The following is a 26405-nucleotide window of genomic DNA, read 5'->3' on the forward strand; positions in this document are numbered from 1 at the left end:
GTATAATGTGTGTGTGTGTGTGCGCGTGCGCGCACACATGCACTATACCAACAAAAAAACTATATATTTGACTAAACCACTTCGATGAAATCATGTTAACACTTCTAAAGTTCAAATTAGTGTGTATTAATGAATATAAAATTACATTTCAACAATAAGGTTTTAGATTTTCTGTTTTCTCCCCAACCTACACACACTGAATACTATGTGAATATATGTGCAATAATGTACTCAATATCAATTGGGAAAAAAAAAAAAAAAAAAAAAAGGGGGGGGGGGGGGAAAGAGCAGTTAAAGATAGTGACGGATTAAATTTTTTATGTACATGAAATTATTAATAGAATTTGTGAAATTGAATTAAGCTGTACAGATTGCTTAAAAGATATTAGGAATAAAAACTTACCTTCTGAGCTATTTTCCACAGTGGTTTGCTATACTTTGACTGACCCAACTCTGTCACTAGATTCACAAAACTGTCAACATTATAAAAAATAAATAAATAAATAAATAAATAAAAAAAAAATGTGTATATATATATATATATATATAGTATGTAGAGGAATACAAATTTATTATGTTTAATATGTAATTATTTAAAGTAAAGAGCCAATAGGCTTCATTTCGGCAATGTAAAACATTATTTAAATTAAGGGGATATTAAATCCCACATAATTTAAGGATGTAAGTGAGAGTATTAGAGTGCAAAAACAGAGGGTGAAAGAATTAATAATTGTGGCGGGTACGAATGAATTGAAAGGTGATAAATTTTTTATGAGAGAGGACTTGAAAGTATTGTTAAAGGTAGCGAAAGAAAAAGAGTGACAGAGTTAGAATGGTTAGTCTGTTGCCACGGTTTGACAGAGAGGAGTTTAGGAGGAGGGCCATAATTGCAAATGATATTATGCGTAGGTTATGCAGACGGTGTGGTGTGGAATTCGTGGACGTGTGGAATGAGTTTGAAGGGTGAAAGGACTTATACAAGATGGATGGCCTGCATTTGAATGGACTTGGTGTGTGGAGACTGGAAAGAGTGTTGCTGAATGAAGTGAAAATGGATGTGCAAAACCAGGGAAACTAGAACTACCAAGGTGGAGGGGGAATGGATATGCAGACATCAGTGAGACGGATGAGTGTAAGAATGTATATAATGTACCCGAGCCAGCACGAAGGACAAAAAATGGGAATGGGTCATTTAGAATAACGTATCAATATAGGGGTGGGACTAAGGGATCACTGCATTTCATGTATACTAATGCCAGGAGTATTAGGAACAAGAAGGAAGAATTTTTGGCCTTGATTGGCTCTTCCTGGCCACAGGTTATTGGCATTAGTGAAACATGGCTGACGGAAGAAGATATAGTTAGTGGGATAGAATGTGTAGGTTATAGTGTGTTTAGGAGGGACAGAGAGAATAAAATGGGGGGAGGGGTATTATTGATGATAGCTGATGAACTGCAGCCAAGGAGAATTGAAGTTGTATCGCAGGATAGTGAAAGGAGCTCATTTGAGGCTATTTGGTGTGAGATTGAGACTGGCAGAATAAAATATACAGTTGGGTGCTGCTATAGACCAGGTCATGGAATAGATAGTGGAGATAGTATGCATAGGGAAATTGATGAAATGAGTGGAAGGAGGGTAATTATTATGGGGGATTTCAACTATGGTAACAGTGATTGGAAGGAGGAGAGGACACATGTGAGGAAGGAAAAGGATTTTATTCAATTATTAAGGGATAACTATCTGAGACAGCATGTAACTGAAAATACTAGGGGTGTGAGAGTGCTTGACCTGGTAATAGCATCTGAGAATTTGACTGTAATGAATATGACCATGTTGACACCTATTGGTGAGAGTGATCATAAGGTCTTGACCTGGGAGGTGGCTAAAGGTGTGGAATTTTCGATTAAGACAGGGTATATGTGGAATTACCGTGCTGGCAAGTATGACAAGCTTAGGAGATTGCTTGGATCAGTGCCATGGCATGTACAACTGCAAGGGCTGGACGTAGATAGAGCATGGGAAGTGGTCAAGGAGCATTTACAGGAGGTAATGGCTGATTGTATACCTAGGGTCTGAATAGTAAAACAAGTAGGGGTTAAATGGATGAATAACACCATTAAGCTTGAGCTGCAAAAAAAGAAACAACTGTGGAGGGAATTTAAAGAAAGGGGTGACCTGCAGGCACACGAACGGTATAAAGTGCAGGCCAGAAAGGTAACGAGTGTGGTAAAAAAAGCAAAAGCGGATTATGAAAGGAAACTAGCTTTGCAAGCAAAAGAGAATCCAAAACAGTTCTTTCAATATGCTGCAAGCAAGAAAAAAACTGTATACGGTAAAATGATTTTAAGGAATGACGATGGTAAGGAGGTCACTGAATCAGTCGATATAGTGGAGTTACTGAGCGCGCACTTTGCAAAAGCATATCATCCAGGTGGTGACATTGAAAAAATGAAGGAACCATTAGTTTATACGGGAATAGTGATGAATGAAGTGGAGGTGACTAGTCTATTACAGAACCTTAATGTGAACACATCTGTGGGATTGGATGGTATACCGGCACGGGTCTTGCGTGAAGCGGCTAAAGAATTATCAGTGCCCTTGACCATGTTGTTTAATCTGAGTCTCAGGTCTGGCTTAGTCCCGAAGGTGTGGAAAGAGGGGAAAATAGTTTCACTGCATAAAGGAGGATCCAAGACTACGGTTGCAAATTACCGACCGATCAGCGTATCAGGAGTCGTTGTCAAGGTCTTAGAGAAAGTAGTCAAGAGAAAAATACAGGAATGGATTGATGAAAACGAGATACTGTACAGGGGACAGCATGGTTTTGTGAAGGGTAGATCATGCTTCAGTAACTTGCTCAAGTTTTATAACAAGGTGACGGCTGAACTGGATAAGGGAAATGGGTTTACAGTGATACTGCTGGACCTGGCAAAGGCGTTTGACAAGATACCACATGGAATACTAATCCGTAAACTACAACATATGGGAATGGATATAGGGTTGGTGAGGTGGATAGGTGGTTGGTTGATGGAGAGATATCAAAGAGTAGTTTATTCAGGAGTAGAGTCCAAAAGACGGTCTGTGACTAGTGGTGTGCTGCAGGGTTCTGTTCTTGGACCACTGTTGTTTAATCTGTTCATTAACGATATAGGGAAGGATCTAAGTGGAACAATTCATTTGTTCGCTGATGATGCAAAGTTGGTTAGGGCAATAGTGAATGCAGAAGATGTCAGGATGACTTAGATAGATTGGAGTTCTGGGCTAAGGTGAATGGATGTCAATTTAATGTGACAAAATGTAAGGTTATGCATTTTGGGGTGAAAAGATTAGCAGCAGTATACCACATTGGTGGAACCGTACTCCAAGAGATTGATGAGGCCAGGGACTTTGGAGTGTTGGTGGATAGGGAGATGAAGTTTAGGGGGCACACTGCAAAAGTAGCTAAATCAGCTCATCAACTCGCTTGGTTGTTGAAAAATACCTTGACGAGCAGAGACAAGCAAGTTATTGTACCTCCGTACCGAGCCTTGATAAGACCTCATCTCGACTACTGTGCCCAGATTTGGTCACCTTGGTTCCTTCTTGATGGGGAGGAGGTGGAGAGGATCCAGAGGCGAGTGACTAAGATGATAACAGGTCTATGGAATGAACCATATGAGAACAGTTGAAGATTTGTGGGTTGCAGAAACTAGTTGATAGGCAGGGGAGGGGAGATATGATTGAGACATTCGAATTGCTAAAGGGATTCTATAGGATTAATTCAGATGATATTTTTGAGATCAGGACTGGTGGTGGGAGAACTAGAGGACACCTATGGAAGGTGGGCAAGAGTGCGGTTAGCAGGGGTGTTAGAGCTGGGTTCTTTACTTTTAGAGTGGTAAATGAGTGGAATAAGCTGCCAGAGTCTGTTGTGGGTGCTATGACGGTGAACGAGTTCAAGACAAGGTATGATAGATACTGTGAGAATGTAATCGCATAGTTGTGTGGACATGATGTTTAGGGCCTCCCTCGATGAGTCTAAGGACTCCTGGAGTCGCCCGAAATAATAATAATAATAATAATAATGATGACAACTGGCTAATAGTGGTGCTTTCGTCAATCAAAAGAGAAATCTCACAGTTTGACTCTATTATTTTTTTAAAAAGGATTTTTTTCATTTCAGTTCCAATATGATTGTCATATTCATATAAGCATTTGTAGAATGTAGAATTCGACCCATGTCACTTTCATTCAATTCTTGGAGGTCAATTTCTGATTCAAAGTCATTGAGAGCCTGGGTTTTCTTTGCAACTTGATTTGCTGTTCTGAAAATTCTACAAGTGATTTCTTTCTCATGTTCAAATGCTTTTGAATAAGCTACCTCCTGTTTTCGTTCTCTTGCAAATCCTATAATTTTAGCAGCAGCAATGTGAGCTGAACTGTTTTTTTGCATAGTGAAGTCATTTGCTCTTTTTTATTCCTACCATAATGAGAAATCTGAATATTTGCCCATGGCTTTGAAATATTCATACCTTGCTTATTCCTTTCTACTCCCAAACTTCTTCCTTACATATTTTACAGCCAATGTTTTTATTCTCCACCAACAGTCATTCATTTTTGTTGCAAAAATCAGCTTTTTGGTCCAGAGTCCAACAGTCGGGCAGATCTTGTGCATCTTTACTCGTTGTAGTCGTTGTAGCAACCGTAGCAGCCACATGTTTTAACCCTCCAGTTTTTGTTTCACTGTCCATCGGGTCTGTTTTTGCCCCATCACTATCACTACACTTACTGTTCTTGAGCTTTAACTTTTTAGTTGTGGGAGCGGAAGAGAAAAATTGTGTTATTTTACTATTCATCGCGTAAAACTGGTGAAACTGGTTAATATGAAACATGTTAACCTCACTCATCTACATTGTAAAAGTGTGACTCCACTTGCATAGAGAACGTCTGCTTCTATGCTTGTTCACAAAGAAGGTCTGCTTCCATAACTTCTGGCCGACTATCATTTCTAATCGAAAACTTAGATTTTCAAGGTTCACAAGATGGCAGCACTAGATTGGATGAACCAAAAATGACCCTTGATTTAAGTGGTGAACGACCACAACTGAGAATTTAAAATGGAGGAAGTCCTAGTTTTGAAATACTTATAAAATATGTGTTTAGAGACCATGAAAGTCCTAAAAATTTACCAGAACACGTTCCAGCTGAAAAAAAGTCATGCATATATAATATATACACACTTGATTAGACTATAATAAATTTAGTTTAATCCTTTATCCAAGTGTAAGCTAACAAATTTTGCGCCTGAAGTATCTTCAGGAATGAGGCAACTCGTGGTAAAGGTTGACCAAGCTCTCATCACTACTTGTCTTGGTATCTCCCATAATGCAAAGGTCATCTCCTTGCGGACATGTATAATGCTATGCATTAAAGGAAGAGCCTCGTGAGTGGGAGCTGGACGAGACCTCAATAAAGGTCGAAACTAGTCTGAGTAGTGGCCCTTCCCTTAATGCATAGCATTATACATGTCTGCAAGGAGATGAGCTTTGCATTATGGGAGATACCAAGACAAGTAGTGATGAGAGCTTGGTCCACCTTTACCACAAGTTGCCTCAGTCCTGAAGATACTTCAAGTGTAAACTTTGTTTTCTTACACTTGGATAAAGGATTAAACTAAATTTATTACATATACATACTGTGTGACTCATTCCTGTTTATATTTTAAACGTTGTAGCCAATTCTTCTGCATTCTCCCTGAATGATGCTCCCTAAATGAATATGGCATGATTAATAATTTCAGTGTATTTTTCTTGAATTGTAATAGTTATAGAATGATATTAAATCCTGTATATTTAATATCAGGTATTATAACATACACTAAAATTTTTAATTATATTTTGTATCTACAACTGTAAGCATTGAAAATGGCCTTGAAATGAGACAAAAATCCTGCTTATATTAAATAATTTATTTCCAATGTAAGTGAATTTTATACCTTAATTCCTTGTAGTTAATTTTCAAATGATTCTGCCATTCATGCCTCTGTTTACTTTCATCACTTTTATCACGATTCCCAGATTTTGGGTCTCTAGTTTTCGATCAACTGTTTTATTTTGAACCCATGTTATAAGTTTAAGTAACTTATAAGTGGTTTGACTACTGCACATATGCCACTACCAGTTTAGTAAGTTTAGTAATCTGACTAATTTCTTTCATATATTTATTCAAATGACTCTCCACCAAACTACCAGCTTTGTATTTCATCACCTATTACCATACTAAATTGCCACCTTCACTAAAACTTGTGCCTAAAAGTGCAGAAAATATTACAATACTCATTCCATAGGTTATCCATTAGGAATAGAAATCATGTTAATTTTCACAATTTTGGTCTTGATATTGTTTTCATGCCAAATTTCTTACATCAGTTATTCAATATAGTTAAGGTATTCTGCACACTTTTATTGAATTTATTTATGAGTATAACATCATCTAAATAAAGTAGAGCTGGGATTAACAACTTAACCTTTGATATTACTTTTAATGGCACTTTCCTTCATATGGTCAGCAATAATAGTGGCGATAACATGTGCAATTGTTACACATCTGACTTGACACCAAACCATTTTCAATTCTGTTCTTTAAACTTATAACTAAAATATGGACTATGCATTGCCATGTGTAATGTTCCATTTACCATATGTAATTATAGTGCTTTAAACAGTTTTACTCTTGGAAATATTAGTATGACTTTTCCAGATTTTTCAATTATGTCTTGAAGCAAACATCTGCTCTTGATAAACACCATGTGCCTGAATGCAGTGTGTGTGCTTCAACTTCTTTTGTCAAAGCCAAATAATTGGGAAGGGAGCTCCACATTACCTTTAAGGAATAAGGAAAACCAACTGAGGATTTTGACCTAACTTCCAACCCTTACTTAACGTGGTGCCCCTCGATAGTAGATATCCACTGAGTACTGAATAAACCGGAATGAGCTGGCAATGTGGGACTTAGCCAACCAAATTGTACTGTCTATTAGCTTAAACCACAAATAATATGACGGTGAAACTTGATGAGATTTCATGCTGGCTGGGACTTTGCCCAGTTAAAAAAGGCTCCCACTGTTTTCATCAGGAAACTAGGATGATCAGTGAAAAGTAAACTACTGGAACCAACTCAAGCTCAACATCTATAAGAATAAGAACAAACTCAATGCTAAGAAGTGAAGATAGCAACCATCAATAAGAGGAAAATTAATAAATGTTTTGTAGAAGAAGTGGAAAAGGTGATATGAAGGAGATCTCCACATCACCTTTCAGGAATGCAAAAAACCAACTGAGACGTCTGACCTAATGTCCAATCTCACCTTCATGTGGTGCACCCCGTAGTACATATCTACTGGGTACACAAACAAGGATGGGCTAGTAATTTGTCACTTAGCCAACCAAATTGTGCTCACTATTAAGCTTAAACCACAATGCACATGATACAACATGATGAGATTTCATGCTGGCTGGGGGACATCGCGCAGTTAAACAAGTTCCCTGCTGTTTTCATCAGGGAATCAGGACAAACAGTGAAAAGCCAGATACTGGAACAAGCTCCAACTTAACATCTAGAAGAAGAAACCCAGCATCACAAGAACTGATGACAGGAACCACCAATACAAGGAGTATTAATGGAAAGGAAATCGAACTTCCAGAAAAATTGGAAAAGAATCATGTGGACATAATTGGCATTACTGAGACAAAGACGTCAAAAACAGGTGAGATCTTACTAAATAAGTGGGTTGCTTAAGGGTCAAAGCTGTGAAACTGAGATGAGACATCCACATAGCCTTTAAAGGAATGCGGAGAACCGACCAGGGCTTCTGACCTAATGTTCAAATCTTCACCTTCTTGTGGTGCACCCTGTTGGGTATCTACCTGGATACTGAACGAACGAGGCTGGCAATTTGGGATTTAGCCGACAAAATTGTATTCCTACTAGTTAAAACAAAATACAAAATGATGGTACAACATAACAAAATTTCATGCCAGATGGGGAGTTAAACAAGGCCCCTGGTGTTTTCGGCAGGGAACCAGGGTGAACAGCGAAAAGTCAGCTACTGGAACAAATCTGAAAACACGCCCAAACTCAACATCACCAGAGTTAATGATCAGTACTTTCAACATAAGAAGCCTGAATGGCAAAGAAATCTGGTACTTATCTAATTCCTCAGCTAGCTGAGGAATTAGATAAGTACCAGATCAACATAATAGGGGTGACTGAAACAAAAAAGACAAAAACTGGTGAGATCTTTCTGAGCAATAAATACAAAATGTTATATTCAGGCAATGACAATCAAGGAAAAGAAGGAGTAGCCATAGTATTCAACACAAAATATGAGGCTAATCTTCTTAAATGGCAGGCAGTCTCAAGTAGAGTGATGTGGGCAAATATCAGAATGGGAAACTGGACAATGAGACTTATTTGTGCCTATGGTCCCACAGAAGACTCAACGAAGATAGAAGTGGAGGAATTTTTTGAGGCTCTAGAGAAAGCTACTGACACAATGAAAAAGGAAAAGTTGGTACTTGTTAGAGATCTAAATAGCAGAGTAGGAAGTAATTGTCAGACATACAAAAATGTTTTGGGAAAATTTGGAGAAAAGAGCAAAGCTAATAATAATGGCAAATACCTGTTGGATTTCTGCTCAGGACATGGACTGGTTATTACTAACACCACGTTCCAACATAAAAATGTGCACAAATTCACATAGACAGAAGAGACAAGGAATATGAAAAGTCTCATTGACTATGTTATTGTTGATAGTGATGTTTTCTCCCCTGGTGCAGGACACCAGAGTGTACAGAGGATTTGAAATTGGAAGTGATCACTATTCAGTCTTGAGCAGGATAAAGTTGAATTTCATATTGAAAAGAATGACATGCAAGAAAGTTTTAAAGCGAATAAAAGTTGAGCAGCTCTCAGATGTGAACTGTAGACTAAAATACACAAAGATTATTGAAGGAAAAATGAAAGAGTTTGAGAACAGGAACCAAACCTTGGAGATTCAGAGGCAAACCTTGAAGAAAGCCCTTATTGATTCAGCTAGAGAGGCATGTGTTGAAGTTGTCTGGAAGGATAGAAAAATTAGAACTCCATGGTGGACACAGGAAGTTAAAGAGGCAGTGAAGGAAAAGAAAAAAGCATATCAAAAGTTCCTGGCAAATAAGTCAGCATGTGCTCTTAGAGAATACAGAGACAAATGTAAGAAAGCTAAACAGTGTGTAAAACTAGCTAAACAAAAGTCATGGGAGGACTTTGGCAAGAACATAGAAAATAAATATCAAGAAGGTGGCAAAATATTTTGGAGGTTGTTGAAGAAGCTTAGGAATGGAAGAAAGAGTGCTGTGAAAGGAGTTAGAGATGATAAAGGTGAAATGAAAACAGGAGAAAAAGATATCCTTAAAGTATGGAGTAATTACTTTGAAAAATTGCTAATTGAAGCAAGCAGTGATGACAGCACAGTTGTAAAAAACACTGACCAGGCATGCTGTCAGGAATATATATCCATACTTGAAGTAGAAAAAGTCATCAAAGGCTTGAAATGTGGAAAGGCAGCAGCAGCAGTAGATGATATTTGACCAGAAATGCTGAAGTATGGTGGTATAAAAGTCTTACAGTGGCTGCACTGCATAGTCCAGAATGCCTGGACAGAGGGACGAATTCCAGACGTTTGGAGTAGAGCTCTCATAGTACCCATATATAAAAAAGGGAAATAAAACTGCATGTGAGAATTACAGAGGTATATCCCTACTGAGTGTTCCTGGTAAGATATATGCAAGTATACTTGAGAAACGGCTAAGAAGATTGTGGAAGAAAAGCTTGGTGAAGAACAAGCTGGATTCAGGTCAAATAGAGGCTGTCAGGATCAGATCTTCACTTTATGACAAATAGTGGAGTAATCATGGGAATATAACAAAGATCTGTATTTAAGTTTTGTCGATTTGGAAAAGGCATATGACAAGGTGCCAAGAGAGAAACTTTTCAATACGCTACAGTTATATGACGTCAATGGGGCATTATATCAAGCAATACTTAGTCTTTATTTGAGTTGTAAGTCAGCAGTTAGAAATGAAGGAAGTACAGGAAGATGGTTTAATGTTAAATCTGGTGTGAGACAAGGATGTACACTATCCCCTCTGTTATTCATTATCTATATGGATCACATTATGAAGGAAAATGGTATTAAACATGATATCAAAATTGGAGATGTTAATGTCAGCTCTTTGCTTTATGAGGACGATGTTATACTTCTAAATAAATCTGCTAGAAGTCTGCAAGATTCTCTGACTAAATTGTGTAATTGGTGTAATAGATATGGTATGAAGGTCAGCAATAAAAAGACAAAGACAATGAAAATAGGCAGAATCAATGAAAATGTCAACTGTGTTGTGAATGGAGAACCTGTGGAACAAGTAAAACATTTCATCTACTTAGGCACGATTTTTAGTGAAGATGGTAAATTAAATATGGAAATAGACAACAAAATCAACAAAGCTGGTATGGTAGGAAGTCAAGTGAATAAATTCATATGGAATAAGAGATCAATTAGTCGTAACACTAAATTAGCTGTATACAAGACATTGTTCAAACCAGTTTTAACTTATGGATCTGAGAGCTGGGTCAGAAGTAAAACACTTGACCAAAGACTAGAGACCACAGACATGAGAGTCCTGAGGAAGATTAGAGCTATGAACAGATCTCATCAATGGCAATATCATATTAAAAACGAGAATATTAGACAAGAACTTGACATCGTCGGCATCCAGGAATGAGTTAGCAGAGTTAATCTCAGGTGGTATGGTCACTTAAACAGAATGGGAGAGGAAAGATTAGCAAAACAAGTGTTCTCTGCCAAGTTGGCAGGAAAACGACCCAGAGGAAGCCCAAGATATAGGTGGATTGATACGGTACAAAGTGCCTTAGACGATAGAAATATAAGATCTGGTAATGTTGAAGTCTTGACAAGTAATAGACTGATTTGGAAGAAAATTGTAGATAGGAAATTAGTAATGACGTAAATTTTTCATGTAGTACTATCATATCCTGTACACCCCTTGATGGTATATGTTAGGAATTTGATGATGATGATCATGAGGATGATATTTTCAAGCAATAATGATCAAGAAAAGGAAGGAGTAGCAATAGCATTCAACACCAAACATGAAGATAAACTTCTTGATTGGAAGGCAGTTTCAAGTAGAGGTGGGCAAACTTCAAAACAGGGGAAATGGACAATCAAACTTATTTATGCCTTTGGTTCTGCTAAAGAAGTGGAGGAATTTTTTTTTGAGTTTTGTGTTTGAGTCATCAGAACAGGCAGATGACATAAAGAAAAGTGAAAACTTGGTACTTGATGGAGATCAAAACAGCAAAGTAGTAAGAGAATCCCTACCAGGCATACAGAAATGTTTCGGGAAAATTTGGAGAAAAGGGCAAGACTAATAATAGTAATTATCTGCTGGATTTCTGCTCAAGATACTGACTAGTCATTACTAAAATCATGTTCCAAAACAAAGATGGGCACAAGTTCACATGGAGAGAAGACAAAAAATAAGAAAGCCTCTTGTTCAGAATACAAGAGTGTACATAGTATATGAAATTGAAAATGACCCTCACTTAGTTTTATGTAGGATAAAACTGAGTATCACAATAAAAATAACAGTGTGTAAAAAAGTTTTAAATAATGAATCAGTGGCAAACTGAAGGAAAAAAGTGATTGATTCACCTGTTAAGTTTTCTGGAAGGATAGAAAAATAACACAACCATGAGAAACACAAGAAATTAAAAGAGTTATGGAAAAGAAGAAAGCATACCAAAATTTCCTAGCAGATGCCCTAAAAAAATACAGAGAAAAATGTAAGAGAGCCAAGCCATGTGTGAAATTAGCTATACAATTCATCATCATCAATTTGGTAAGAATATAGAAGATAAATATCAGGAAAGGCAAATTGAAAATGCTTAGAAATCAAGGAAAGAGTACTGTAAAAGGGATCAAAGATGATACAGCTGACAGGAAAACTGAAGATAACGATATTCCATTGATTTCGAGTAATTACTTTGAACAACTATTAAATGAAACAAGCAGTGACAAAGCCATAGTAGAAAACTTATTATGATGTGACACCTCCAGGGAGTCCAAAGACTCATCGAGGGAGTGCACCTACTCTACAACTCTCTGTCTCCACCACTGAGTTCACCAACTACACCAATGCCATCAAAAACTGGAAATGTGGAAAAGTAGCTAGAGAAGGTCACATTATTATTTTATGGTATCTCCATGGAGTCTGGAGACTCATCATTGGAGACCCAAATCAATCATCAAACACAAATCCTATCATACCTCTCCTTGACTCCATTCACTGTCAGGAAACTCGCAACCAATTTTGGCAATCCATTCTACTCACTCACCACTCTTCATGCAAAAAATCTGGTCTTCACACCCCTACTAACCACACTTTTACACAACTTCAATGGATGGCCTCTAGTTCTCTGACTATTTGTCATAAATTGAAAATTTTCACTTGCATAAATTTTATAAAAACCCTTTTAATATCTTAAAATTTTCTATCACGTCCCATATTTTCCACCACTTTGACCACCTCCTGGTCCCCAAGAAACCAGGTGACCAAATCTGTGTGCAGTAGTCTACATGTGACCAAATCATAGCCTTATAAAGAGGGATAATAACTTCCTTATCTTTGCTTGTTAGTGTTTTTCAACATCCATGTAATTCTTTGAGCAATTTTACCAACTTTTGCAATATGCCCTATGAACTTCAACTCTTTGTCCACCATTATCCCCATGTCCCTAGCATCATCAATTTCCTGCAAAACAATACCATCAATATGATACATCGTATGCAACCTTTCAACTCGAAGTGCATAACCTTACATTTTGTAACATTAAATTGACAATGATCTAAAGGAAATGAGGCAAGCAAGCATTTCCCTTATCTGCTTTAGTAATTACTATTTTTCTACTGCTTTCATTTCTTGCAGAGCTTTGAATTCTTCTTTTCATTGGTTGCTTTCTGGTGGTTTGGCTTGGGGAAGAATACTGGTCACATCCAGTCTGCTATTCTTGGAAATATCATTGGGAAGGCTGCAGATACTTCATTCTACCTGTATCATTATTTCTTCTGCAAGGATCTTTTTAGGCGCTATAGTGAAGTTGTGGCCATGAGCAAGTATGCTGAATGCTTCAGGGTAACAGATGATATGTTTATTACTGTGTTGAGAGGTAGTTGAGGTTTGGAAGCTGAGTTCTTTTAAAATCTTTCAAATTTTTTATGCAGACATTGCATTCTTTGAAATTCTTTTACTGCTGAAGCGTTCGAGATGTTGGGAAAGATCATCTAAAGGTCGGCAAACTCTACTTCTAACACATGATTAGCTTTGTTGGGATCAGCCAAGAGAACGTGGATTGCAACAATCTGCTCCTGTGGAAGAGCGAAGCCAGTGCATTTTTATAATTTTTGTAGATATGTTGGTTAGACATACTTCTAATTTTTTAGGAAATGACAATGCAAACTAAATTATTAATTATAAAAACTTTAATTAATAACTACCTATATTTTGGCAATGTTTCATTGCTACCTTTAGGGATCACAATACAATGATATGTGCACACGCACACACACACACACACACACACTAAGCAAAGGTGGCTGAAGAAAGGCAACTGAAGTTGATCCTATAGTCCTAAAACAAGGTGCCCCCCCCCCCTCCCCCAGAGGACTAAATTGGATTGTCTGGCTGTTGGGTTAATGATCTTAGAATGTAAGCTTCCCAAATTTGGGGCAGTTTCAAGTGCCCAAATTTGTTGAGGTTTGGAAAGTTTTAAGAGGTGAGGCATTCAAGGAACAATCTTTCATACTTGTACTTGCTGCAGTGTAATAAAGTGGCCCTCTTCCAGTATATTCTGTGGTGGGTGTCCAATGCATGGTCAGCAAGTCCTGAGTAGCTGTATTGGCAGAACCCGATGTAGTCCTTGTGTTCGGATATCCTGATAGTGGCTACTCCTGATATTATGCCCCATTGTGGATGGCATTGATTCCCCCACATACAAATTAGCCAAACATTTAGCCAAAGTGCTCACACAACATACTGGCACCACACCTTCACAGATAAAAAACTCAGCTCGCTTTAAAGCCAGTATAGAAACCTCTCACTCCAACACACTGACATAATGGTCAGGTTTGATGTCTCCTTCTTATTCACCAATGTCCCACTCAAAGATATCGTAGACCTCTTCTTCTTCTTATTGTGCTATCTTCTATTGAAGGTCAGCGACCATCTTGGCGAACAAACTGCGATCTTGTGTTAATCTGAGCAGTTGTGCACTGCTCTTTCCTGTCCACGTCTTGATGTCGTCAAACCATGATATTCTTTTTCTTCCTCTAGTTCCTTTGCCATCAATTCTTCCTACCAAAATAGTTTGTAGAAGTTGGTATTTGCTGTTTCTCATGATGTGTCCAAGATATGATGTTTTTCGTTTCTTGATTATTTGTACAAGATGTTTAGCTTTGCCAATGGATTTTAAGACATCTTCATTGGTAATTTTTTCTGTCCATGATATCTTTAGCATTCTTCTGTATAGCCACATCTCAAAGGCTTCGATTTTCTTGATGGTTGTCGCCTTCAATGTCCATGTTTCAACTCCATAGAGCAGAATAGAACACACGTAGCATTTCAGCATTCGGCATCTGACTTCCATGTTTAGGTCTTTATTGCAGAATAGTGTTTGTTCTCATTTTCATGAAGGACAGCCGTGCAACTTCAATCCTTGTCTTTATATCTATTTCTGGATCCCACCGTTCATTAAGCCAGCAACCAAGATATTTATATCTTGACACTTGATCAATATTTTTCCCATTGAGTGTCAGTTTCATTGATGAGGCTGGATGTTTGCTGATGATCATGTATTTTGTCTTGTTGATGTTTATATTTATTCCCATTCTTTGGCTTTCTATGTATACTCTGTCAACGAGTTTTTGGAGATCCATAATGTTATCTGCAATTAGCACGGTGTCATCTGCATATCGTAGGTTGTTAACAATCTTTCCATTTATTGTGATTCCCTCTGGACATTCTTCCAATGCTTTTTTAAAGATTACCTCTGCATATATGTTGAACAGGAGTGGTGAAAGCACACATCCTTGTCTCACTCCTCTTTTGATGTTAATATCACTGGTGGTAATGTTGTCTAATTGAACGGTAGCTGACTGATTCCAATACAGATTTGTTATTAGTCTTATGTCTTGTTCGTCTAGCCTTATTTGTTGAAGGATTTCTATTAAGTTGGTGTGTCTGACTTTGTCGAATGCTTTTTCAAAATCTATGAAACACATAAAGACAGATTTCTGTTTTTCTATGCATTTTTGTATCAATATTTGGGTACAGAAAAGGGCCTCTCTAATTTGGGTACAGAAAAGGGCCTCTCCCAAAACCATTCCGAAAGCCGAATTGTGTTTCACTTAGAGTTTCTTCACTTTTTCTATAAATGCGATTCTGGATTACTTTCAAAAATATTTTTAATGTTTGGCTCATTAGACTAATAAGTCGGAAGTCACCACAGGAATTCGCTTTGGGTTTCTTTGGGATAGTGATAAATGTAGATTTGAGCCAATCTGATGGAAATTCATCACTTTCATATATTTTATTAAATAGTTTTTCAAGAAGTTTGATGTTATCTGGTTCGATTAATTTTAAAAATTCTGTTTGCACACCATCTGGTCCACTGGCTTTTCCTGTTTTACTTGTTTGTATAGCATTCTCTATTTCGCATTTCATGATTGCTGGTCCTTGAATGTTATTTTTTATATTTATAGGCTTCTGTCTAGTATCATTGAAAAGTTCTGTTACATATTTTATCCAAATCTGTGCTTTATTCTCTTCTTCTAGAACTATTTTTCCATTTTCGTCTCTTAGAGACACTATTTGCTTTTTCCTCAGTTTTCCGGAAATTTCGTTGATTTTCTTATACAGATTGAAATTATCATGTTGTTTCTGAAGCAGTTCAATTTCAGTACATAAATTTTTCATCCAATTTTCCTTGGCTTCTTTTATTTTTTTCTTGATGATGTTATGTGTTTCTGTATACCTGGCTAGGTCTTTGTTTTTATACATTCTTCTTGTATCAATAAGAGAAAGAATCTCATCTGTCATCCATTCCTGTTGTTTTATATTATTCACATAACCTACTTCTTCAATACTTGTTGTTACGATGGCATTCTTTAAGCTATTCCAAAGAGATTCCACACTTTTATTTTCTTCTATGTTAATCTGTTGTAATCGCAGGTTAAGCTGTGTCTTGGCATTTTTATTTATGTTAGGGTCTTTCAGTTTTTCTACATCAATTTTCTTTTTCTTCTTTTGTGATTTTTTAGCTGATTTTAATCTAAGACGTATTTCTGCAACTATGGGATTGTGGTCTGATGAGATATCTGCTCCAGGATAAGTCTTTGCACTCTTTATACTACTGTGGAATCTTTTATTTATCAGTATATAATCAATTTGATTTCTGACAATATTATGTTGGTTATCTTGAGGCGATTTCCAAGTGTACAGTCTTCTGGGTGGAAGTTTAAACTAGGTATTTGCTATTGTTAGATCTTCTTCCTGACAGAATTGGACCAGGCGATCTCCTCTGTCATTTCTGGTGCCTAAGCCATGTTTGCCAACAATTTCTCCATCACCCCCTCTTCCCACTTTCGCATTGAAGACACCCATCACTATGTTTATATCATGTTTCTTTGTTAGGTTTTTAATCTCTTTTAGGTGTTCATAAAACTCTTCAACATCTTCTTCACTTTTGTCAGCTGTGGATGCATAAGCTTGGATGATATTTATGTTAACGGGGTTTCCCTTAAGTTGTAACAGCATTATCCTTTCAGAAAATGGAATCCAATTTAGTACTGATTTATTGATTTCTTCATCTACTATTACAGCTACACCATGTCGATGTTTGTTCTCATCATTCCCAGAGTAATACATTGTTATATTATCTTGTTGACACTTTCCAGATCCTGGCCATCTTGTCTCGCAAATTCCCAAAATCCGGATGCCCAGCCTCTTCATTTCTCTTGTGGCATTTCTTAATTTGCTAGCTTCATACATCGTAGACCTCATCCAAGTCATATTTCCTCCCAATATCTCAGCCCTATTTCAGTTCACCATGAACTCAGGCTATTTCATTTGGCAAGGAAAATTCTACAAATAGATAGAGGGGACTATCACGGGTTCTCCACTCTTTCCACCCCTGACCAACTTCTTTATGGAGACCACTAAAGAAAAAGCCTTAAACTCTGCCTCACATAAACCCACTGATTGGCTATGCTAAGTGGATGACGTGTTCTCCATTTGGTCGCATGGCCTGGATACACTCCAAATTTCTTAACACACCTAAACAATCAACACCCCAGGATCCAGTTTACCTTGGAAAAGGAAAACAACAACAGTCTCCATTCCTAGCTACTATGGTTACATACCAGCCCGTCTCTGTTTACAGAACACCTACACATACAGGTAGATACATTCACCAGCAGTCACCCTACCCCTCCCAACAATATGAGATTATAAAAACCCTACATAACAGGGCAAAATTAATCGGCCAAAATAACAATGCCCTAACTACTGAACTTAACCATGTCCTTAACACCAATGGCTACAACCCCAAAAAAATATTAATGCCAGTTAACCACAACCCCTCCCTTTTCATAGCAGAGATTACTCTAAATCTATCACTATTCCATATATCCGAGGTACATCCAAAAAACTAACAAAAATCATAAGAAAATATGATCTCACAACTAGCTACAAACCACATAAGAAATTGGCATCTCTTATCTTCTCACCAAAGACCAGCCACCGCCACCAGACCTACCTGGAGCATACTAGGTCCCTTGCAGTTGCACTGTCCTACTACAGCCAGACAGACAGGACAGCCAATATCAGGATATCCAAACACAAGGACCAAGAATTACATCCGGTTCCACCAATACAGTCAGCTCAGGATATGCTAACCATGCATTGGACACCCACCACAGAATACAGTGAAAGAAGGCCACTGTACTACACCTCAGCAAGAATGAAAGATTATTTCTTGAATCAGCCTCAGATCTGAAAATCTTCCCAAACCTCAACAAATTTAGATGCATGAGACTGCTCCAAATTTGGGAAGCTTACATTCTAAGATCGTCAGCCCAATGGCCAAGACAACCCAATTTAGGTCCTGCTAGGGACACCTTTTAGGACTCTAGGATCAACTTCAGTTGCCTTTCTTCAGCCTCATTTGCTTAGTGAGTGCCTGAATGCACATATCATTGTTTTGTGATCCTTGAAGATGGCAATGCAACATTGCCGAAACATTGGTAGTTATTAATGTTTTTATAATTAATAATTTAGTTTACGTTGATATTTCCTAAAAAATTAGAAGTATGTTTAAAATGTATAAGCTAATCTACAAGAATTAGCATCATTCTCTCCATATACTACTCTCTGGTGTCTGTCCGTCAGCCATCTCGTTATCCCTGCTACTAGCCTCATATTCATTCCCATCCTCGCCGGTATTTGTAATAGTTTTCCATGTGGAATTCTGTGAAATGCCTTTGCAAAGTCAAGCAGTATCACTGTACCTTTATCCAATTCTGCTGCCACTTTATTATAAAATGTGAATAAGTTACTACAACAGGACCTACCCTTTACAAAGTCATGCTGCCCACTATAGAGTATCACATCCCTATCCACTCACAAGAAACCACAACATTGGACTTCGAGCGTTAGAAGTATGAACCAAGGTAAACTGGAAATAATAAAGATGGAAATGGAGCGCAAGAAGCTGGATATATTAGGAATAAGTGAACTTAGATGGACAGGAATGGGCCATTTTAAGTCAGGGGACTCAGGACATGAGACAAGTTGTAAAAATGGAGTATCCTTCTTACTCAGGAAAAAGATGGCTAGATATGTATTAGGTTAAAATCCAGTGAGTGAGTGACAGAATCATTTCTCTCGGAGTCAGTGGACATCCAATGAATATGACCATCATACAGGTTTACGCACCCACTACAGAGGCACCAGAAGAAGACATGAAGAATTTTATGGCAAGTTACAAGAAGTGATAGATGCAAAACCAAAGTGAGATTTATGGCTACTTATCAGAGATTGGAACGCAAAAGTGGGAGAAACCAAGGAACAAGGAATGACTGGTCGTTTTGGTTTAGGTATTCGTAACACTGCAGGAGAAATAATGAGTTTTATGCAGAGACTTCCTTGTTTGTTGTTAACACCTGCTTTAAACAGCAGAAACAGACATTGTACACATGGATATCACCTGATGGACAATACTGAAATCAAATTGATTATATAATCAAATTTACTTGTACAAAGATGATAGAGAAGTGCAATTCAGTATGTCAAGACTTTTCCAGGTGCAAACTGTGGAACATACCATGAATTATTAGTGGCTAAGTTACATGTGAAATTACAGAAACTGAAAACATCACAAATGTCAATCAGATATAATCTTGGAAACATACCGGCTGAATACAATATTAGTATACAGAACAGATTCAACACACTCAATTTGTGTGAAAGAGAGCCAGATAAACTATGGGAAGAGATTAAAGATATAATTAAAACAGAAGCAAAGAAGAATATTCCAACAGTTTGTAAGAAGAAGTCCAAAAGGTTGTCAGAAGATGCCATCAAAACTGCTCAGGAAAGGAGAAAAACTAAGGCCACAGGAAATTTGCAGGAAGTGCAGCATTTGAATACAGAGTTTCAACAACAAGCCAGAAGAGACAGGAATGCAACAAATAGAAGACCAAAACAGGAAAGAAAAAACGAGATCTTTTCAAAAGGATCAGGGAACTGACAGGGAAGTTTAGTGCCAAGGTGACAATTTTGAAAAGTAAACACAAAGGATATCTTACAGAAGCTGCAGACATCAAAGAAAGATGGAAAGAGTATACAGAAGCCCTTTACAGAAAGGACTCCAAAATTACTGAGAAATTTGAAGAGCAGGATCATACACAGGAGACAGTACTGGAAAGTGAAGTGAGATGGCCACTGCAACAGCTATCCAGTAAGAAAGCACCAGGAGGGGATGGAATACCTATTAAGCTGCTCGAAGCCATGGGAGAAGGAGCTGTATTAAAAAAAGATCATGCTACCAAATGACAAAGGCAACCTGACAATTGGTGAGTTGAAATGTTAATTCTCAACTTAATTCCATATTATCTGTAACTGCCATAACAACATTCCCTATATATTTCTTAGTTTTAACACATTTACGATGGGGTGGTATTTTGTCCATTTATCATTCTGACAGAACTCATTACCAGACTAACTCACACAAAGTTTCAACTCCCCCCCCCGTTAAATTTTATTCTTCGGCGTTAGAGTGCCACTTCTGCTTTTGTAAAGTCTTAATGACATTGAAAATTTCAAAAACTGGATAATAGTTTTTAGTTAGATACTGTGTTTGCTAGTACAATATATGGTTTTACTTGAGTCTAAACAGCATAGTTTCTGTGGGAGGAGAAATGTGATTCATTAGTTAGTGCCGTTTTTGTCCCAGTTGTCTCTAATTGCACTATTTGAGAAATATATTACACAGACTGCAAATGTCTCTGTACCTTATTCAGTCATACAATAAAATTACTTGCTTTTCTCACATCTGCAGTATAGTGGTCGTTGGGGAAGGCATGTTGTTTGCAGTGAGGGAGAGAGTTATTATCGGCTTCGCATGAACATGCTTAAAATTTTTTCCATTTGCAAGGTATATGCAAAACGTTTTAATTTCTTTTTTTCTAAAATAAAATAAGGGGTGCAAGTTATATTCGAGTAAGGATCAAAGCTGCATAACTGAGATGAGATCTCCACATGGCCTTTAAAGGAATGCAGAGAACTGACCAGGGCTTCTGACTTAATGTCCAATCCTCACCTTCTCATGGTGCACCCTGTTGGGTATCTACCTGGATATTGAACAAACGAGGATGGGCTGGCAATTTGGGATTTAGCCGACCAAATTGTATTCTTATTGGTTAAACCAAAATAAAAAATGATGGAACAACATGACAGAATTTCGTGCCGGCTGGGGCGTCGCCCGATTAAACAAGGCCTCCGTTGCTTTCGCCAGGGAACCAGGGCGAACAGCGAAAAGTCAGCTACTGGAACAAATCTGAAAACAAACCCCAACTCAACATCATCAGAGTTAAAGATCGGTACTATCAACATAAGAAGCCTGAATGGCAAAGAAATGGAGCTAGATGAATTAGATAAGTACCAGATCGACATAATAGGGGTGACTAAAACAAAAAAGACAAAAACTGGTGAGACCTTTCTGAGCAATAAATACAAAATGATATATTCAGGAAATGACAATCAAGGAAAAGAAGGAGTAGCCAGAGTATTCAACACAAAATACGAGGCTAATCTTCTTGAATGGCAGGCAGTATCAAGTACAGTGATGTGGGAAAAAAATCAGAATGGGAATTGGACAATGAGACTTATTTGTGCCTATGGTCCCACAGAAGGTTCTACTAAGGTAGGAGTGGAAGAATTTTTTGAGGCTTTAGAAAAAGCAACTGACACAATGAAAAAGGAAAAGTTGATCCTTGTTGGGGATCTAAATAGCAGAGTAGGAAATGATTGTGAGACATACAAAAATATTTTGGGAAAATTCGGAGAAAAGTGCAAAGCTAATAATAATGGCAAATATCTGTTGGATTTCTGCTCAGGACATGAACTGGTTATTACTAACACCATGTTCCAACATAAAAATGTGCACAAATTCACATGAGAGAAGAGGCAAGGAATAAGAAAAGTCTCATTGACTATGTTATTGTTGACAGTGATGTTTTCTTCCTGATGCAGGTCACCAGTGTACAGAGGATTTGAAATTAGAAGCGATCACTATTTAGTCTTCATCAGGATAAAATTGAATTTCGTATTGAAAAGAATAACATGTAAGAAAGTTTTAAAGCGAATAAAAGTTGAGCAGCTCTCAGATGTGAAATGTAGACTAAAATACACAAAGATTATTGAAGAAAAAATGAAAGAGTTTGAGAACAATAACCAAACCTTGGAGATTCAGTGGCAAAACCTTGAAGAACACCCTGATCGATTCAGTCAGAGAGACATGTGGTAAGGTTGTCTGCAAGGATAGAAAAATCAAAACTCCATGATGGACACAGAAAGTTAAAAAGGCAGTGAAGGAAAAGAAGAAAGCATATCAAAAGTTCCTGACAAATAAGTCAGCTTGTGCTCTTGGAGAATACAGAGACAAATGTAAGAAAGCTAAACAGTGTGTAAAACTAGCTAAACAAAAGTCATGGGAGGACTTTGGCAAGAACATAGAAAATAAATATCAAGAAGGTGGTAAGATATTATGGAAATTGTTGATGAAGCTTAGAAATGGAGAAAAGAGTGCTGTTAAATAAGTTAGAGATGACATAAAAGTGACATGAAAACAGGAGAATAAAGATAACCTTCAAGTATGGAGTAATTACTTCAAAAAATTGCTAAATGAAACAAGCAGTGATAGCACAGTGGTAAAAAAACACTCAACAGTCATGCAGTCAGGAATACATATCCATACTTGAAATTGAAAAAGCCATCAAAGGCTTGAAATGTGGAAAGGCAGTAGGAGTAGATGATATTCGACAAATGCTTAAGTATGGTGGTATAAAAGTCTTACAGTGGCTGCACTGCATAGTTCAGAAGGCCTGGACAGAGGGATGAATTCCTGATGATTGGAGTAGAGCTCTAATAGTACCCATATATAAGAAGGGAAATAAAACTCAATGTGAGAATTACAGAGGTATATACCTACTGAGTGTTTCAGGCAAGATTTATGCCAGTATACTTGAGAAACAGTTGAGAAGATTTGTGGAAGAAAAGCTTGGTGAAGAACAAGCTGGATTCAGGCCAAATAGAGGCTGTCAGGATCAGATCTTCACTTTATGACAAATAGTGGAGTAATCATGGGAATATAACAAAGATCTGTATTTAAGTTTTGTCGATCTGGAAAGCATATGACAAGGTGCCAAGAGATAAGCTATTCAATACGTTACAGTTATATGGTGTCAATGGGGCATTATATCAAGCAATACTTAGTCTTTGTTTGAGTTACAAGTCAGCAGTTAGAATTGAAGGAAGTACAGGAAGATGGTTTAATGTTAAATCTGGTGTGAGACAAGGATGTACATTATCCCCTCTGTTAGTCATTATCTATATGAATCACATTATGAAGGAGAGCAGTATTAAACATGATATCAGAATTGGAGATGTTAATGTCAGCTCTTTGCATTATGCGGATGATGTTATACTTCTAAATAAATCCGTTACAAGTTTGCAAGATTCCATGACTAAATTGAATAACTGTTGTAATAGATATGGTATGAAGGTCAGCAATAAAAAGACAAAGACAATGAAAATAGGTAGAATCGTTGAAATTGTCAACTGTGTTTTGAACGTAGAGCCTGTTGAAGAAGTAAAACATTTCAGCTACTTAGGCATGATTTCTAGAGAAGATGGTAAATTAAATATGGAAATAGACAAGTCAATTGAATAAATTCATATGAAATAAGAGAGAAATTAGTCAGAACACTAAATTAGCTGTATACAAGATAGTGTTCAAACCAGTTTTAACTTATGGATCTGAGAGCTGGGTCAGAAGTAAAGCACTTAACTAAAGACCAGAGACTGCAGATATGAGAGTCCTGAGAAAGATTAGAGGCGAGAACAGATGCCATCAATGGCAATATCATATTAAAAATGAGGATATTAGGAAAGAATTTGACATTGTCAGCATCCAGGAATGCATTAGCAGAGCTAATCTCAGGTGGTATGGTCACTTAAATAGAATGGGAGAGGAAAGATTAGCAAAACAAGTGTTCTCTGCCAGGTTGGCAGGAAAACGACCCAGAGGAAGACCAAGATATAGGTGGATTGATTCGGTACAAAGTGCCTTAGATGATAGAAATATAAGATCTGATAATGTTGCAGTCTTAACAAGTAACAGACTGATTTGGAGGAAAATTGTAGATAGGAAGTTAGTAATGATGTAAATTTTTCTTGTAGTACTATCATATCCTGTACGCCCCCTTGAGGGTACATGTCAGGAATTTGATGATGATGATGAAAAACTTTGTCAGAAGAATGTCAATCATGTTCATCTACCTCTATGTTGATATGAATCTCTATATCAGAAACTGTAAAATCAACACCTGGATGATAGACCTTTGTGTATCATCAAAGTGATGATTTTCATAGTCATTTTTCTTCTTACTTGTTACATGTTACATGTTACGTTTTACTTGTTACATAACGAAAAAAAAACTCTTTTGGGTTTACTTTGGCCTGTTTGGCTAATTCTCTCGCATAATCTGATTTGGTCTTCATTCTTCTTGCTTGCACTTTGTACTGCTCATGAGTATGCTGATCATTTTTATTACATTTCCTCCACAATGTTTTCTTTTCTTTTTTTGCAGCTCTTGCTTTATATCCCTTGTTAACCCTGAGTAATCTTAATTCCAACTTGGTTTATCCTCCTGATCATAGGTATGCAGTCTGATACTGCTACTCTTAAGCAATTTCTGACCACTTGAAATGCAATACTGACATTATTTCCTTGTAGCTTCTCAAGCCATGGCACTGTTCCGAGATGACTCCTGAGTTTCTCATAATCACATTTGGCAACTTCCCAGAAGAGTTGGGGAAGAGTAACACGATCACTCTCCCCAACTGGATAAAAATATATTTAACCAGAAATGTAGAGGCATAAAAGTTTTGCAGTGGCTACAGTGCATAATTCAGAGGAACTGGTGAGATGGTCAAATTCCTCATGCTTGGAGTAGAGATCTCATAGTACTCATCATAAAAAAGGAAATAAAGCTGAATACAAGAATTACAGAGAAATTTCTCTGCTAAGTGTTGCAGGTAAAATTTATGCAAGCATACTTGAAAAGAGGTTGAGAAAGATTGTGAAATAAAAACTAGGAGAAGAACAAGTCAAACCAGAGTTTGGTCTGGTTTCAGGCCAAACCAGAGTTTGTCAAGATCAGATTTTTACTTTAAGACAAATAGTTGAGAAATCATTGGAATACAACAAGGATCTGTACATAAGTTTTGTATATCTGAAAAAGAAATACAACATGGGGCCAGAGAGAAAAGTTTTTCAAAAATGCTACAGTTATATGGGGTAAAGGGAACATTATACAATGCAATAAATAGTCAATATTCAAGTTGTAAGTCAGCAGTTAAAATTGAACCAAATACGAGGGTGATCTGAAAAGTTCTCAGCCTAACAATGAAAAAACGGATTTATAATTTCAAAATTATTTTTATTTTTCAACATAATCTCCCTTAAGACTAATACATTTATTTCAGCGATGCTCCAGTGCCATTATCCCATTCCTGTACTGGTTCTCAGTAAGATCTGCAAAATATCCCGCTACAGCTGCAATCACCTCTTGATTTGAAGAAAACGCTGACCAGCGAGGAAGAGTTTTAGTTTTGGGAAGAGACAGAAAAGGGAGCCAAATCTGGGGAATAGGGTGGATGTTCCAACAATTCATAGTGCAGATCCCTTAATTTTCTTATTGCCAAAACACCTTTGTGGGCAGGTGCATTTTTCTGATGAAAGATGATTTTTTCTTCTGCAAAGCAGGTCTTTTCTCATGAATTTTTTTGTCTAGTCCGATTAAAAGATTGGAATAATATTCCTCGGTTATTGTTTTAGCCTTTTCAAAATAATTAATAAACAAAATGCCTTTAGCATTCCAAAACACCGATGCCATGACCTTTCCTGCTGATGGAACCGACTTTTTCTTCTTTGGTACTGAACAACCAGCTTCTGTCCACTGTTTTGAGTGCTGTTTGGATTCTGGTGTGTAATGGTGAATCCAAGTCTCATCTATAGTAATAAATTGATGCACAAAATCAGTTTTATTCTTGTTAAAATGCTCCAAGCACTGTTCAGAGATTTTCATACGAGTGTGTTTTTGATCTGCTGTGAGCAAGCGTGGCACCCATCTTGTGCAAAGCTTTTTCATTTGCAATTCTTCATGCAAAATATATCCTACACGTTCTTTTGAAATGCCTATAGCTCAGCAATTACACTCACTTTGACTTGCCAGTCATTTGATACCATATCATGCACTTGATCAATGATTTCTGGTGTTGTTACACTTTTGGACGTCCTTCACGTGGATCATCTTAAAGGCTGGTATGGCCACATTTAAACTTGGCAGCCCATTTCTTAATTGTCGAAAACGAAGGAGAAGAGTGCCCATAAACTTTTATGAACTTCTAATGAATTTCTTTTGGTGTTAAACCTTCTTTTACAAAGAATTTTATAACCGCGCATAC

The 26405-nt window shown here is 37.3% G+C and overlaps 1 protein-coding gene across 1 annotated transcript in view; it reads right to left on the reverse strand.

Moving 5' to 3' along the window:
* Positions 1-26405, reverse strand: part of LOC150096148 (ribosomal biogenesis protein LAS1L-like) — a 266535-nt gene that overhangs the window by 187720 nt on the left and 52410 nt on the right. The window contains exon 4 of the mRNA XM_090409522.1: positions 404-473. Coding sequence (XP_090265648.1) covers positions 404-473 — 70 coding nt within the window. The remainder of the gene's footprint in view (positions 1-403; positions 474-26405) is intronic.

Source organism: Typopeltis vanoorti, chromosome 19 (genome assembly GCF_054136105.1).
Source record: "Typopeltis vanoorti isolate ZY-2024b chromosome 19, IOZ_Tvanoo_1.0, whole genome shotgun sequence".
Taxonomy (NCBI): domain Eukaryota; kingdom Metazoa; phylum Arthropoda; class Arachnida; order Uropygi; family Thelyphonidae; genus Typopeltis; species Typopeltis vanoorti.